The 16,733-nt window shown below is 46.0% G+C and overlaps 1 protein-coding gene across 5 annotated transcripts in view; it reads right to left on the bottom strand.

The window, feature by feature from the left end:
• Window positions 1-16,733, bottom strand: part of AADAC (arylacetamide deacetylase) — a 91,208-nt gene that overhangs the window by 57,286 nt on the left and 17,189 nt on the right. The window contains exons 1-2 of one of the 5 annotated variants that reach the window (XM_059731040.1): window positions 4,807-4,825; window positions 4,621-4,724 (exon numbers count right to left, since the gene is read on the bottom strand). The exons of 1 other annotated variant lie outside the window; for it this stretch is intronic. In XM_059731040.1, the coding sequence (XP_059587023.1) occupies window positions 4,621-4,659 (39 nt within the window). In that variant the 5' untranslated portion in view covers window positions 4,660-4,724; window positions 4,807-4,825. 3 more of the 5 variants (XM_019491865.2, XM_006261964.4, XM_059731042.1) reach the window with 3 other exon arrangements.

Below are 16,733 nucleotides of genomic sequence, written 5' to 3'. Positions count from 1 at the left end.
CTACATTTTGTAGATAAGAATGTAAAGGACACAAGTAATAATGCCTAGGGGCAATCTGGAACAGGTCTGACAAGCTAATGCTAGAGGTATGGAGACCAAAACAAGGAGTGGCATCAAAAAGAACTTAATTATGAACAACTAGCCAAGACATAGCTTTTTTGTCTCCCACAAATTAGATCACATATAACACAAATCCAGGGATCCCCAAAACATTATCCAGCGACCAAGTAATCAAAACTGGACAGTGATTTTATGCAACTAAAATGAAGCCAATGAGAGTTAATTTTCAGAGCTACTAAGGGCTCAGTCCTTAGTTTCTTTACCTAAGTATAGACAGCCAGAAACCCCAAGGATGAATTGATTCAATCTTCACAGGTTAGTCCAAACTGCATAGATAGAACCTATGAGCAAGTGAACAGGACTCACTTTTGATTCCAGAAATGCAGCCACATGTCTTGTAGGGGCCAAGGCCAGAAGCTAGGGGGCACTAGAGCACACTTTCCTGCTTCACTGGATCACACAGCTTGAATCTGAAGGGGATCTGGGACAGACAGAAGTTCAATAAAACAATTCAACCTAAATCAGTTAAGTCTGATACTACATCCATCCAGGTTTATCTTAAACCAGTTTCAGCCATTTTAAAAGTCGTTTATGTTCACTGAAATTCTAGGCTAAGTACAGGCAGTCAAAAATCCCACATCTGAATCAATTCAGTCTTTACAGGTTAATCTAAAATGCATAGATTAAACTGAGATACACCTGAACAGACATTTACTTTTGATTCAGGAAATGTGGCCACATGCCTGCAGTGGTTCAGGCCAGAAGCCACGGGGTGCTACAGCATGGATCTCTAGCACATAGCCAGCTTGGGCTATGTGTTTGCTTCCTCTTCCTGCTGCCCCGAGGTCTCTGTGATTTGCACTCCAGAATCACACCAGTAGAACTCTGCAGGGTTGCTCATTACTTCCTCTTCCTGCTTCCAGGTGCATCTGGGATTTGTAGTCCAGAGTTGCAGCCAGCAGTAAGTTTAGCAGGGCAGGGCAGCTCTGTACTTAGGGGAAGAGGGGTTTTACCTGCAGAAAGCGAGGTTTACCTCCCCTCCCTGGCCCCAGACTACACCCAGGGTTTGCCTGGGAGGGGCAGTCCCTGCCTCTTCCTCCACCATTTTCAGTTTCAGCCATTTAGAAACATAACTTCTGCTCTGTTACAGGTTTAAACCAGTTTCTGATGATTTAAATTGGTTTATGCATAACTTCTGTCTGTAGCACTTTTGTATAACAGATTTGAACCAGTGTCCAATCATGTACACCAGTCGATGTGTAATTTCCTTCCCTAGCCTTTAGGGCCATCTCCCACAAAGGATCCAAGGATGTTTTGCACCTCCCACACAAATTCCCCCTCACAGGGTGGGTGGGCTAGCATTGGAACAAGCTGTCTGCTCCAGCCAAACAGAGAGGTATGTCTAGCACCCAACTTCTGGCCTGCATTTCCAGAATCAAAAGTGAATATCTGTTTACTTGCTTATTGTTTCAATCTATGCAGCTTTGCAGCTTAGACTAACCTGCAAAGATTGAAGTGATTCAGCCTCAGGTTTTTTGACATTTAGCTTGGCTGGGCATCTATGTGGCAAAATGGGATAGCGGCCAGTAAGTCCCCTCCCATTTGGATCAATAACCTATTGGTTAGGGTACTTTGCAATGGAACAAAAGACAAGTTCTAGTCTCCCCTAACTGAGAGGGAGTTTGAACCTGCGTCCTGCACTTCCCAGCAAAGTGCACTAACCATAGGCCATGGGCTAAGCATTGCCCAAGCTCCTCCCCTCCAGCCCTTATCTTGAAATGGTCCACTGCATCTTGCATTTAATATTGATTAGATAAAATGCATAAAGACACTGGGAAAATTTCTGCCCCACAGGGGAGCAAGGGCTCAGGCTAGAAGCCAGGGCATCCCTTCTGGGGCAATCATAGTGTCTGTCTCACTGAGTTCCAAGTCCTCTGCCTTGTTGTCTTCCCTGTGGCCCCATATCTCTCCTTCTGCACAGGCTCTGGGCAATGCTTAGCTTGTGCTTAGTGGTGGTGATTAGACCACTGTGCTAGAAAACAGAAGATGGAAGTTCAAAGTATCTCTGACCAAGATCCTAGAACCCAGGTCTCCTGGTTCCTACAAAAATGTTTTAACCAGTAGGGCATTGGGCTAAAAGCATAGGCAGTGAAACACTGGGGCTATTGGGGCTCCGCCCTCTGCAAACGCAGGCAGCCCAGTTCCAGGCCCCAGGTGTCTGCAACAGCAGGGAGATGTGGGTGGAGAGGAGAATGTACACAGATGAGCAGCCAGAGCCTGCAGGTGGCCAGGAACTCAGCCTGGCCCGGGCCATCCCGTACCCAGCAGGTAAATGTGTGGACTGGAATGGGTGCAGAGGAGGGGAGGCAGATCAAGGTCCCCGCGGGGACAGTGGTGAATAGGGCCCTGGGGCAGGTTGTGAGATGCTCCAAGCCTGGGTGGCTTGTCCAGGGGTGCAAGGGGGGGAGGGTTCCACTGCTGCGTGCACCCCTGGGGCAGACACAGGGGCACGTGCCCCTTGCTCTGTGTATGGGGTGGAGGAAGCTGCCACTGTGCGCTATACTCTGGACTCTGCCCCTGCTGCTGGTTCCCAGACAACAGCACAATGCCACGTGCTTCTTACTGCCGGGCAAGTGGCTCAGCCAGCACACAGGAGGCACAAGGCATTACACAGCTGCCAGGGCACCAGCAGTAGGGGCAGAGCCCAAAGCCCAGCATGCAGCAGCAGCTGCCTCCACCCCACACACAAATGAGGGGGCACGTATCCCCTGTGCCTGCCCCAGGGGTGCATGCAGCAGCGGGAGCCTCCTGTCCCCCATGCCCCTGGACAAGCTGCCCAGGCTCGGAGCATCCCACAGCCTGCCCCAGCCCCAGCCCCGGCCACAGGGCTCCATTCACCCCTGTCCCTGTCTCTGCCCCACTCTGTCCCTCACCACAGGGGCCTCTATCTATCCCCCCACCCCTTCCCTACAACAGATTTACCTGCTGGGGGAAGAGGCATACATGCACAAGCGCACAGCCCCCCAAAATTAAACCATATTTTCTTCCTCTGCCTACAGCTAAAAGAGGTGTGCCCTCCTACTACTACTACTTTGTTTTACTTCTGGCAATTTTCATAGCAATTCTGTTTAATCCTGTGACAAAACTAAATCTCAACCTGTGCATAAATACCAAAAAACCACTGGCACCTATCTGCCTACATGCCATGTAGGTGTGTATAATGAAATAGGATATAGCTCTAAGCATCAACTCCAGCTACAGTCAGTGACAAAGGTGGATCCTTAGCACGTCTGAAAAGCAAGTCCAAGAACTCTTAGGATAGGTACCAACAAGGTCAGAGACACAAAATCAGGCAGCACTTATAAATATCAGGGCTTGAAGCTTAGAGCTTAAATCAGTCAGCTTTCCCCTAACCCCTCTCTGAAGACAGAGCAAAAATTACTTAACAAACAAACTCCCAAACCTTCATAAGGAATGCAACAAAAATTTAATACAAAATCAAATTTGGTGCAGTCATTTCTGATTTGCAAACGCAAGCTGGGTTCAAAGTAAAGGGCAGTGTGAATGTATTAGATTACATTTCTTAAACTATAGCACTTACTACACTTTGCAGGTATGGTTACCAAGAGTTGGTAACCACAGCCCTGAGATCTACAAATACAGGAAAAACCTGTTATTTATGAAAAGCCTCTGAGGCAAACAAAAATAATGGTATGCAGAATAACACATTATTTATGTAGTTAAGCATGACTGCATAGTACATGACTACAGCGAAGCCAAGAAAACTGAAACTAAGAATATAATATGTAGGGGAAGCAAAGCCAAGAAATTTGAAACTAAGACTATAATATGTTGAGGAATAAGGAGTATAGTTATTTACACAGGCCCTATGTATTGTAGTCAGAGTACTATCCCAGCTCATTTCTAGAGTGCTGTATACAGGGCTGTGCTGCTTTATTAACCTTCTCTTTCTGTAACACAAGATTACAATTAGATACTGCATCAGTATTAAGACACTGTTTATAAATTCTAAGAGCATTATGCACAGTTTAGTATATTACAATAGCACTTCTATAATTAGGTTTGTTTAACAATAATCTCACCTGTGCAGCCCATGGATTCTATGAATATCTAATAATGCACAGTATTTAAACACATTGCTAGTTCTTCTTCCTCAGAAGTCTGACCTAGTATTTTTAGAAAGGCTTAGTATTACAGGTTAAAAGGGAAGCAATAAAACAATCAGATACCTCAACTGAACAGGCTTATAGAGTAAGGTACAAATTGATAACAAGTCTGCACTCTCTCATCTTCAATCATGTCACTCTGCTACATTCTACTTTATTTCTATTACTATGTTTGTCAATTATATTCAGGTCTTTATGTCTCATTCTTTTTCCCCAATAGGTTGTTTAATATCATGGTTACAGTTTAATACATGGTTTCAGGTACTGTTAGACAGCATTTTTTATATTCCCCAGTTCAACTCTTAATAGTGTTCTTTTCTCTCATCCCCTTCTCACCCAAAAATACCTGGAGGAAATAAAATTCCAAACTTACCATATGTCCTACAGATCTAAAACCAGCACTTATGAGCATCAGTTTCCAACGTTCCTCTGTGTTCTCTGGAAGTGGTGTATAAACATAGTAAGCTACCAGAACAGCTGCAGTGAGAAGAAACAGTGATTTAGTTCCCATGTTTTACTATCCACTTCTTTCAGGGCTGATCAGATTAAATGTTCTCACTGGCTCTTAGTTGCAAGTCAGCACACTCTGATAGGGCAATGTTAATCTGCTGCTATGTCTGGATCACACCCAGGCGGTGAACTCTCATCTGATCCCCCTGAACAGAGGTTATTCTGATATACAGAGAGAAAACATGTGTTTCATTAGCAATCATTATGCTATTGAAAACAGATGTAGAGGCAATATTTAAAGCTAAATTTAAACATCAAAGTACACACATTGATATCACCCTGGTCTTTTAATTTAGATTCAATAGCTGAAGAGCTCTTATAGCAGGAATCAGAGCTCTAAAAGGCAGCACAAACTTAAGGACAGAATGCAGCATATAATTAAGAGCTGCTGCAGTGTGCTGATCATAGACAAATAACCCCCTTGAAAGAACAAGAGTCAGATAAACTACTACTACATTACAATGCAGAGGGATCCTGAATGAAATGCAAACACATCCCCACTGATAACAGAAAGAATCAATTTAGTGGAACAGATCAGACCACTTATTAATCTGGTCTGGCATCTTGTGTATTTGACAAAGGAAAATACCTAGTGCTTCAAAGGAAAGCGAATTGTTTCTACTCCCAGTTAAGATTCATAGATTCATAGATGTTTGGGTCGGAAGGGACCTTAATAGATCATCGAGTCCGACCCCCTGCATAGGCAGGAAAGAGTGCTGGGTCTAGATGACCCCAGCTAGATACTCATCTAACCTCCTCTTGAAGACCCCCAGGGTAGGGAAGAGCACCACCTCCCTTGGGAGCCTGTTTCAGACCTTGGCCACTCGAACTGTGAAGAAGTTCTTCCTAATGTCCAATCTAAATCTGATCTCTGCTAGCTTGTGGACATTATTTCTTGTAACCCCCGGGGGCACCTTGGTGAATAAATACTCACCAATTCCCTTCTGTGCCCCCGTGATGAACTTATAGGCAGCCACAAGGTCACCTCTCAACCTTCTCTTGCGGAGGCTGAAAAGATCCAGTTTCTCTAGTCTCTCGTCATAGGGCTTGGTCTGCAGGCCCTTAACCATATGAGTGGCCCTTCTCTGGACCCTCTCCAGGTTATCCGCATCCCTCTTGAATTGCACGCAGTACTCCAACTGCTGTCTGACCAGTGCCCAATAGAGGGGAAGTATCACCTCCTTGGACCTATTCGTCATGCATCTGCTGATGCACGATAATGTGCCATTGGCTTTTCTGATGGCTTCGTCACACTGCCGACTCGTGTTCATCTTAGAGTCCACTAGGACTCCAAGATCCCTTTCCACTTCCATGCCACTCAGCAGGTCATTCCCTAGGCTGTAGGTGTGCTGGACATTTTTCCTCCCTGGGTGTAGCACTTTGCATTTCTCCTTGTTGAACTGCATCCTGTTGTTTTCTGCCCACTTGTCCAACCTGTCCAGGTCTGCTTGCAGCTGTTCCCTGCCCTCCGGCATGTCCACATCTCCCCATAGCTTTGTGTCATCTGCAAACTTGGACAGAGTACATTTCACTCCCTCGTCCAAGTCACTGATGAAGACATTAAAGAGTATCGGTCCAAGGACCGAACCCTGCGGGACCCCACTGCCCACACCCTTCCAGGTCGAAACCGACCCATCCACCACGACTCTCTGGGTGTGACCCTCCAGCCAATTTGCCACCCACCGGACTGTGTAGTCATCCACGTCACAGCCTCTTAACTTATTCACCAGTATGGGGTGGGATACCATATCGAAGGCCTTCCTGAAGTCTAAGTATACGACATCCACCCCTCCTCCTGTGTCCAGGCATTTCGTAACCTGGTCATAAAAAGAGACTAGATTGGTCAGGCACAATCTGCCTGCCACGAACCCGTGCTGGTTTCCCGTCAGCATAATTTGTCCTGCCGGGCTCTCACAAATGTGAGCCTTGATAATTTTTTCAAAGACTTTGCCAAGGATGGAGGTGAGACTGACTGGCCTATAGTTGCCCGGGTCCTCCTTCCTCCCCTTCTTGAAGATGGGGACCACACTGGCCCTTTTCCAGTCCTCCGGGACTTGGCCCGTGCGCCACGAGTGTTCGAATATTCCTGCCAGTGGCTCTGCAATGATATCGGCCAGTGCCTTCAGCACCCTCGGATGGAGCCCATCCGGGCCTGCCGACTTAAAGGCATCCAGTTCTTCCAAGTGACTCTGCACCGTCTCAGGGTCTATGCATGGTAGTCTGGCACCTTGCTGCTGCCTCTCTACAACCCCAGTGAGAGACTTGTCGTGCCCCTCACTTAGAACACTGAGGCAAAGAACTCGCTGAGGAGTTCAGCCTTGTCCCCCCTGTCCGTCACCAATTGTTTCTGCCCATTTAGCAGGGGTCCTATTCCTCCCTGGGCCTTCCTTTTACTCCCTATATATCTAAAAAACAATTGCTTGTTGTCCTTTACTTGGGATGCCATCCTCAGCTCCATGGTAGCTTTGGCCCATCTAACTGCCTCCCTACAAGCACGAGCAGAAGAGGTATATTCGTCTTTCGTGATCTCTCCCTGTTTCCACTTTTTATGTGCTCCCCTTTTGGCCCTTAGGCTGCCCTGGATTTCTGTGGTCAGCCAGGGAAGCCTCCTGGCCCCTTTCCCTCTTTTACCCTGCATGGGGATCGTCTCGCTTTGTGCCCGAAGCATCGTTTCCTTAAGGCACAGCCACCCTTCTTGGGCTCCCATCATTTCAAAACTCCTACTCTACAGTGCGTCCTTGACTAATCGCCTGAGTTCATTTAAATCAGCTTTCCTAAAGTCTAGCACTTTCACCCTACTACTTACCTTACCCACTCAACGTCTTATGGTGAATTCCATTATTAGGTGATCACTGTCCCACAGATGGCTACCAATCTGTAGGTCCCCTACCATGTCATCCCCCTTTGCCAATACCAGATCCAGTATGGCATTCCCCCTAGTGGGACCATGTACCTCCTGTGTCATGTGGAGGTCCAGTACACAGGTTAGAAACCTGCGTGAGCGGTGGGACTTTGCCGTCTGTGTCTCTCAGCAGATGTCTGGGTAGTTTAGGTCCCCCATGACTACCGCCTCTTTAGCTTTTATGGTCTCTGAGAGCTGCCTCAGGAGCCCCGCATCTATTTCTTCCCCTTGATGTGGGGGTCTGTAGCAGACCCCTACCACCAAATCCTTTTCTCCTTGCCCCCCATGTAACCTAACCCACAATCCTTCTACTTCCTCATCCTTGGATTCCGTCTTGATGAGGGTTGACGTATATTGCTCATTGACATAGAGCGCAACCCCTCCCCCTTTTTTCCCCACCCTGTCCTTTCTGTACAATCTATAACCCTCAATATGTACTGCCCAGTCATGGGACGAATCCCACCGGGTTTCCGTTAGCCCTACTAAGTCGTAGGTGTTTTGTGCAAGCAGGAGCGCTAGTTCATCCTGCTCGTTTCCCATGCTCCTAGCATTAGTATATAGGCACTTGAGCCCTGCGACAGGTGCCTTTGCTGCCCCCCCCCCCCCCGCTCCGAGTCCCAAGGGGCCCCTTATTTCTTACCTTAAAGCCAACTGTACAATAATGTGGTTGGCTGAAACAGCAACAATAATAATAATAATAGTCCTTGTGGACTATTGTGCTCTGACAGGATTAGATAGATTTACCTGATCATTTTTATTTTAAAAGTTGTGTTACTACAAATAGTATTCAGCATCAATATATCTAACTCCTTGAAAACAAAATATCCAGCTCCATGAATTTTCACAGTTCAGTCACTCAAGGGCTTGGCCTTGCGTCTCAGTAACGTGACTTTTGAGAACACGGGAAACACATTCACTCTTCTGTATTCTGGCAGTCACTCACAGAGACAAGAAAATGCTAAAAGATCATGGGGGTGTTAAACCAAGCATGTGAAACTTGTCGCATCTCTGCCTGAGCTTTGCAATTCCAATCCTAATGAAAAGAAAAGAAAAGGGCTTACACCACAGGTACCTTGATTCACTTATAGGTCCTACCTTGCCCTTTCAGTCAGATTCTTCACTGCCTTCTAGACAGCTAGCTAAAAGTCAGGCCGTGTAGGTCTGTACATCTTGAAATCTCATTTAAGAACATTCTACACTAGACTCATAAAATAAAAAAATAGACTCAAGTAGCCATGATGTATGTAGGTGTATGCTTTCTGAGGCTCTAGGAGACAGATATATCTGAGTACACTCAATATTATATAGTTTAGTATGTAAATTCTTACCCTTTATAAAATCCCTATAAGAGAAATTCACCTAACTACAGAGAGCTGACAGCACTCTTAACTTTGAAAACAGCTTTAAGTGGTGCATACTTAGTCAAAATAGAGGAAAGGTTTGACAACCAGTACTATGAGAAAGCAGAGGGGATTCTGACCAGTGGAGTCACATTGCTCTTGCTGTTCTCCATGTTTTTCTGAAGCATGACATGGCATGCTGACCCTTATGTACAGTATCCCACAAAAGAGCATGTCTTCACCGTAGAGTTAACCTAGATCTGAGGCTCTAGCTTAATTTATTCCTTTGGAAACAGCCATACTACAGAGCCCTGCCTGAAGGTATTGTGTCCTCACTGGTGCTGAAACCCCTCCCAGCATTTCTAGAACGGGTTAAATACCCATTTTTTGTTTCAGTAAGCTGAACTGTTCTGCATTTTTTTCCTAGTGAATGGTGATTGGACTCTTTAGGCCCATGAAGGGAAATATAGCAAGGCAATGGAGGACTCTCAGCACTCTAGTGATTTAGCCTGAATCTCCCTTTCAAAGTATGTCAGGCTCTATCCCACACGACCATCTGTGCCAGATACCTTGCTACTGAATGCTACCATTTAATTTGGTAAGAGGTTACCTGGGATGGAGAGACGTTGGGGAAAATCCCAAGTAAGACCCTGAGCTAATTTTACAGTGCGTGTGTCTACACTAGATGCTTTATTGAGCAGTAGCATAGTTTACTGTGCAGTAAGTGTGTGCGTCTACATGTGCACACTCTTAGTGAGCAGTAAACCTTGCTAATAGTGAATAAATTTGCTACCTGCAAATGCAAGTAGCAAATTTACTTGCGATTAGTTACTGCACAGTGGCACTCATGTTGACACCTGACTAGGAGCAAATCTGCTCCCAGTCATCTGGCCACTGGGGGCAGCAAATTGTTCCCTGCCCCTGGGAACTGCTTGCTGCCAAGGTGGGCTCCACCACCAGAATCCAGGTGGGGACTATGTCCCCTTGCCCTCCCTGCTGGCAGGGGCTGGGGAGCTGTCCCCACCCAGCTGCACAATCATGGAGCTGAGCAGGAAACAAGCTCTCCAACCTCCACCCTGTCATTGCAGAGCAAGGGCTGAGAACTGTCCCAGTCAGGGGCAGGTCTCAGCCCCATTCCCCAATTGGGTGATCGAGGTGCAGGGCTTGGAAAGAGCTATAGGGGTGGGGTATGTCCCAGACCCCTGCCCCATCTGCTGGTGAGGCAGCTAGTAGCAAGCCCCCAGATGGGTGGGGAATCCCCACCCATCTGGGGATTCGCTCGTAGCTGCCCCACCAGTGGATCAGGGCATGGGGTTGGGACCTGCCCCTCCCCTACAGTTCTTTCCAAGTCCCCTGCCTCAATCAGGGAGCTGGGGCCAGGAGCTCCCTCCTGCTGGCACATTGTCTCTGTGCCAGCAGCAAGCAGGCCCCCAGGGGTAAGGAACAATGTCTCAGCCCCCATGCTTCCTGCCAGCCCCTAAGCTATCACCCAGGGGGAGCCTAGAGCTCCCCCTGGTGGCAGCAGGGGCCAATTGCAGGGTCCTAGGAAGTGTGAGCAGTTTGCTACCATTAGCAGCAAATCTGTTCCCGCTTCCCTGAATGTGTAGATGCCCGCCCAAGAGCATTTACTCATGAGTAGTTTACTCATTAGTAAACTGCTCCTGGATCTAATGCATGTGTAGACACAACTAGTGAAGACTTACTCTAAATGCATGAATGAAGCCCCTTTTAGGAGCTGCCTATTACCAAAAATGAGACATGACTTCCTCAGGTAGTGATCAATAGCCAGTTTATAATATTATTTCTGTTAATTCTGCTCGAGTCCTGGGCAAATATTTGTCTGAAAATTAATTCAACACTTTCAAATTTCAAAACTGTGTTAAGTCACATATTTATTTATTTTCCTCTGAACAGCAGCTGTTTTGTTGTCATCTACTTCTAATCATATTCTGAATGCCTTCAATATTTATGTTAGGATACAGTTATCATTTAGAGACGTACATCCAGTTTATAGGTTTTGCAACTTTAGCAATGGGTTCAATATTTAAAGTATATCTTAATGTGCCATACACATAAGGAAGAATAAACCTGCTGGCTTATTACTGGGTATCATTTAACTGACCCCCCACCAATATTGTCCACATAGGGAGAGTGTGAAGCAGACAGCAAGTAATTACTTTCAAATAGTGGATTTTCTTTCAAAGAATTTCAGACTTGTCTGGTCTGTTCTGAATTCTCATTCAAGTATCTATAGTATAGTGTATGAAGCCTCCAGATCAGGTTAGTGGCCATTCTTCTTTACCCAAAGAACAATTGTGTCAATCTGCTTTAATAATTACTGGTGTTTGATTAATGGAGTAATAAAATTATTTTACTATCTGTGATTCTGTAGATCACATACTTACCTTCTTTTACCATTTGGGGAAGCATACCTTGTAACAGACCTTATATAAAGAAGCCTTTCTCCATATGATTTCAAAAAATATATTCTTAATTGTCCTTTATCATTTAAAGTGGCCTTTTATACAAGTCTGTATTCTAAAAGCAAAACAAAATGCTACATCCAAAAATGTCTGTCAGAAAATGAATAGGAAATATCTATATTTGTAATATATTATTTTTAAATAGCATTGATCTTCAGGACAATTTTGGAGCATATATTAGAATCAGAAGACATAGTATATACAAGGTATGTATCATGAGATAAAAACATATAACTTAATATGTAGGATTATCCACAGATTAACTGTTCTGTACATTACATAGTACTTACAATATCTGCCTCATGATTTTTCATCACATTATATAGTTTCCCATTGTTTTATTATTTTCTGTAGCAAACAGATCCAAATTTCTCCAAATGTCTAGTCTTTCCAAATGAATAGAAAGAATAACAGTTTAATAGCCATTCAATATGTTCTATGTCATATCTTTTGCATTTTCACAACATTCTTTTGCTGATACCATTCCAGATAATGGAGCAAGAGAATGCAGCACACTGGTAACAGAATTAAAGGCCCAGGATACAACTTTCCAGAAATAAAATGACTCAAACTGCAGCGCTGCCAAGCAGCAAAAACTATTTGCTCCATCATGTGGCCTTGAACCAGGGAGACTGAACATCTAAGCTGCAATTCCAAAACAGAAGGAAAACAGGAACATGTTCTCTAACAGAGAGCTTGTACTTTTTCATGATAGGTGTTAACCTCAGAACCGACCTCTGTTTTTTTGTCCATGTAACAGGGAACCCTAGCCCTGTTACTAAGAGGCAGAGCTGCCCCTTCAAGAGCCAAGTCTACAAAGCTTTTCAAACCCAACAAACTATGCAAGAAAGGGTTTGTGGTTATGGAGCAAGGGTTGACCTTGAACCAGGATAAGAACAACCTCCACTCATGACAGATGCGATAATAGAAGGATGGTGGGTGCAAGCTATGTTAGACACAGGCTCATCCCAGATGGTAGTACGAAGAGACATGTTACCAAGAAAGGAGAGAGAAGTAATAGATCAGATATCCTCTTAATGTTGGTGCAGGGAGTCCCTACAGTATGACAGAGTATGGGTCACTCTGCAGGTGGGCAAAAACCCACCGGATGCTAGTAGGGGTAAGGGAGCATTCACCCTATCAACTGATAATAGGTTATGACTAGCCAGAGTTATTGACAGTGATAGCTTGGGAAAGGCAGAATGAAGAAGTGGGGAGGCCTAACCTAAGGGGAGCAGAAGAGATGAGAAAGCCCTCCCATGGCCTCACCCATCAGGGGAGAGGAACCAGAAAGAGAGACAGTTTGGAAGATTTTGGTCCTGGGCATGACCTAAAATTGCACCCTGTCGGGAGTGGGTGGTCTGGTGGGGCTCCTGGTGGTGCACCAGGAAATGCCAGGCCAGTTACCACTCCGGTGAAAGGTGGGTAGGGGAACCTAGTAACTCCAGCCCAGCACCCATGGTTGAAGGATTCATCAGTGAAAGTAAACCTCTACCACATGAGGAAGAGGAAAAGCAGGAAGTGGACATCACTCAACTATGTGACAAAGGCCATTTTTGATTGGAAAGAAGCTGGGAGGAAGATTTCTGGTATGCCTTTCAGGAACATCTGGCTCAATGCAATGGTGAAATATTGTGACCAGAGCTGATGAGGACAACCCTGAGATTCAAGGTAAGGAATGATCTCCTCTATAGAGTTGAGTGGGTGAAGTACAGCTGCTGGTACCCCAGCACTACAGGAGGGCCCTGTTGAAGGTCACCCATGAACTTCCTATGGGTGGGCACCTGGGGAGGGACAAAACAGAAGCCTGCATTCAGGAAAGATTTGTTTGGCCAGGATTACTACGCAAAATAGCGAATCACTGTGCTTCGTGCCCTGCGTGCCAGAGAGTGACCCCTAATCATCCATTAAAAGCTCCCCTGATAACCATGCCCTTGGTGGAGGTTCTGTTCAAATGGGTGGTGGTAGACATCATTGGGCCACTGCCCAGAAGTGGTGCCGGGTACCAATATATCGTAGCCTTACTAGACTATGCCATGAGATATCCGGAGGCTGTGCCAATGAGAACTGTGTCAGCCCTAAAGGTGACAGATGAACTGCTAAAAATATTTGCCAGAGTGGGACTCCCTAAAGAGCTGTTGACTGATCAAGGGACAAATTTTATATCCCGAGTGTTTGAGGGGGTGAGCAAGACCTTGGGCATTAGATACCTAAAGACTGCCATTTACTATCCACAAACTGACGGGCTATTGGAGTGATTTAACAGAACATTGAAACAGATGTTGAAAAAGTTTGTGGTACAGAGCCCACAGAAATGGGATTGCATCTTGCTGCCTTTGTTATTTGCAGTATGAGAAGCTCCCCAAGCCTTGACAGGGTTTTCCCCCTTCAAACTACTGTATGGACGTCGGCCACCAAGAATACTAGACTTGAATAAAGAAGGCTGGAAAGAACAGCAAATTAAAGATAAGAATCTGATCCAGTACATTTGTGTTAAGGGAACACCTAGAGGCGGTGAGGAGGGAGGCTTTAGGAAATATGACAGAACCCCAAAAGAAACAAGTAATGCATTATAATAAAAGAGCTCATGACAGGAAATTCAAGGCAGGGGACAGAGTGTTGGTTTTGTTACCCAACCAGGAGAGTAAACTACTTGCACAATGGCAGGGACCTTATGAAGTTATACGTCAAATGGGACCCATAGGCTAGGAGATATACCAGACAGATAAGAAGAAGAAAAAACAAGTTTACCGTGTCAACATGTTGAAGACATGGCAAGAACAAGAGTGTTTCCATGTGGCCATTCATCCTGACAAACCAAAACTGGGACCTTCACTGAGGGAAGTGGACAAGAAGAGTAACGACGAGCTGCACCATGACTGTCAGCAGAACAGAGACAACAGGGCACTGAGCTGGTAAAGGAATACAGGGACATGTTCCGGGAGATGCCCGGGGTAGCTCGAGGCATAGTACACTGGATAGAAACCCCTGCAGGTCAAGTGATCCTTGAAAACCAGAAGTGGATTCCACAAAAGCTACAGAGCCAGATAAAAGAAGAGATCAAGATGATGTTGAAGGAGGGCATAATACAGAAATCCCACAGTGATTGGCAAAAGCCCATTGTCATAGTACTGAAGCCAGACAGAAAGATTCACCTTCGTATTGACTTTCTGAAGGTAAACACGGTGGCTAAGTTTGATGCCTATCCAATGGCCAGGGTTGACGAGATGGTGGAGAATACAGGGCTAGTTATATCTCCACATTGGACTTAACGAAGGGCTATTGGCAGGTCCCCCTAGCCCTGGAAGATCAAGAGAAGACAGCCTTCACAACTCTGTGGGATCTGTTTCAGTTCCGGCGTATGCCATTTAGACTTCACAAGACCGCTGTGACATTTCAGCGCTTAATGGACAGAATATTAGCTCCCCATGGGGGCTATGCAGCAGCCTATATTGATGATGTTGTCGTATATACACCAGACTGGGCTGGACATCTGACTGCATTGCGGGCGGTGCTGCAAGATCTATGGAAAGTCAGCCTAACAGCCAATCCAAAAAAATGTACAATTGGGAAAGAGAAAACGAGATACCTCAGATTCTGAGTAGGGAGTGGAAAAATATGGTCACTGATGGACAAAGTGGAGGCACTACAAAGGTACCAAGTGCCCCGAACAAAGAAACAGGTGAGGGCCTTCTTAGGCCTCACAAATTACTATAGGAAGTTTGTACCTCACTTTGCAGAGTTAACAGTCACATTGACAGAATTAATAAAGGCAGGAGCCCCAACCCAAATGAGCTGGACACCAGAAGCTTTCCAGAAGGTGAAGGAAGCTTTATGCTCACATCCACTATTATATACACGAGATCTTAATAAGACTTTTATAGTCCAGACAGACGCGTCAAATAGAGTGATTGGAGTGGTGTTAGTTCAGAAAGAGAAAGGGGAGGAACATCCAATAGCATATATAAGTAGAAAACTGCACCCGCGTGAGAGGAATTACACCACTATAGAGTGTCTGGCCATTAAGTGGGCCATAGAAATGCTTAGGTATTATCTGTTGGGGAAAAAGTTTACCCCAACAACTGATCATGCACTGCTACGATGGCTGCAGAACATGAAGACCGACAATACACGATTAACGCAGTGGGCTCTCTGCCTCCAGCCCTACTGTATTGTAGTGTAACATTGTCCAGGAGTAAAGAAAGTGAGCACTGACTTCTTTTCCCACCAATATGAAGAGGAAGAAGGGTCATAGAAAGAGCAGAAGCCCCGGGAAAAAGAAAAGGCGGGGGGTGTAACAGGGAACCCTAGCCCTGTTACTAAGAGGCAGGGCTGCTCCTTTAAGACTTGAGCCTACAGGAACACCAAGCACCAGGAGGGTAGGGTTTAACAGCCCAACCACCCAGGCCAGTCAGCTGACAGGAAGGTGATAAACCTCTGGGCAGTACAAACCCCAGGGCTGAGGCTGGCAGGAGGAGGTCTCTGGCAAGTCGGCAGGGGAAGGGAGCTCTTGCACAGCAGAACTACCTAGGAATGCTGTGGCTGCTGGCCAGACTGTTGCTGAAGTTAATGAGGCTCCAGGAGTCTACAAGGTACCTGGATCTGGGGGTGCTCAATACGTGAAGAGTAGTTTGGGGTTTTTAAAGAGCCAGAGTGTGGCTTGTATGACTTGTATTATGTTATAGCCCAGGGGCTCATATTTATGTTATTGTTTTATCTGGTGGACTAGGCTGAGGCTATTTGGGGAGGAGGAGGCGGCCTCGTTGGAGCACACTACTGTGCAAAGCCCCAGCGCCAGGGGTGTGCAGCGCCAGGGGGTGATCAGACCCTAGCGCCAGGGGGGCACAGCGCCAGGGGGTAATCAGACCCCCGTGCCCTAGAGTGTGGGTCAACATTTATATACTATCTTTGGGTAAATTTGATTCAGACTCAGCCTGATTCAGGGGACAGTGATTCAATTAGTTGATTTGGATCATTGTCCTGATTCGATTCAGCCAAATCTGAAGATTCAATGCTGATTTGGAGAATCAGTGATTCAGCCATAGGCACAGCTTTAAATGTTTTTTCTACATACCTCGAGGTACCAGGCACAGCTTGTGAATGCTCAGATAGTGGGGTGGACACAGCATCCCACAGAAATGTGGGCTCTCCCCACCCCCACCCCCCCCCCGCATGCTCAGCAGCGGACCTGAAAGTGGACCAGAAGTGCTTCTGGGCCACTTCCAGGTCCACCGCCGAGTGAGCTGGGGAC

This window comes from Alligator mississippiensis, chromosome 7 (assembly GCF_030867095.1).
Source record: "Alligator mississippiensis isolate rAllMis1 chromosome 7, rAllMis1, whole genome shotgun sequence".
Lineage (NCBI taxonomy): Eukaryota > Metazoa > Chordata > Crocodylia > Alligatoridae > Alligator > Alligator mississippiensis.
The sequence above is the reverse complement of the archived record's forward strand: the minus strand, read 5'-3'. Positions and strand labels throughout refer to the sequence as shown.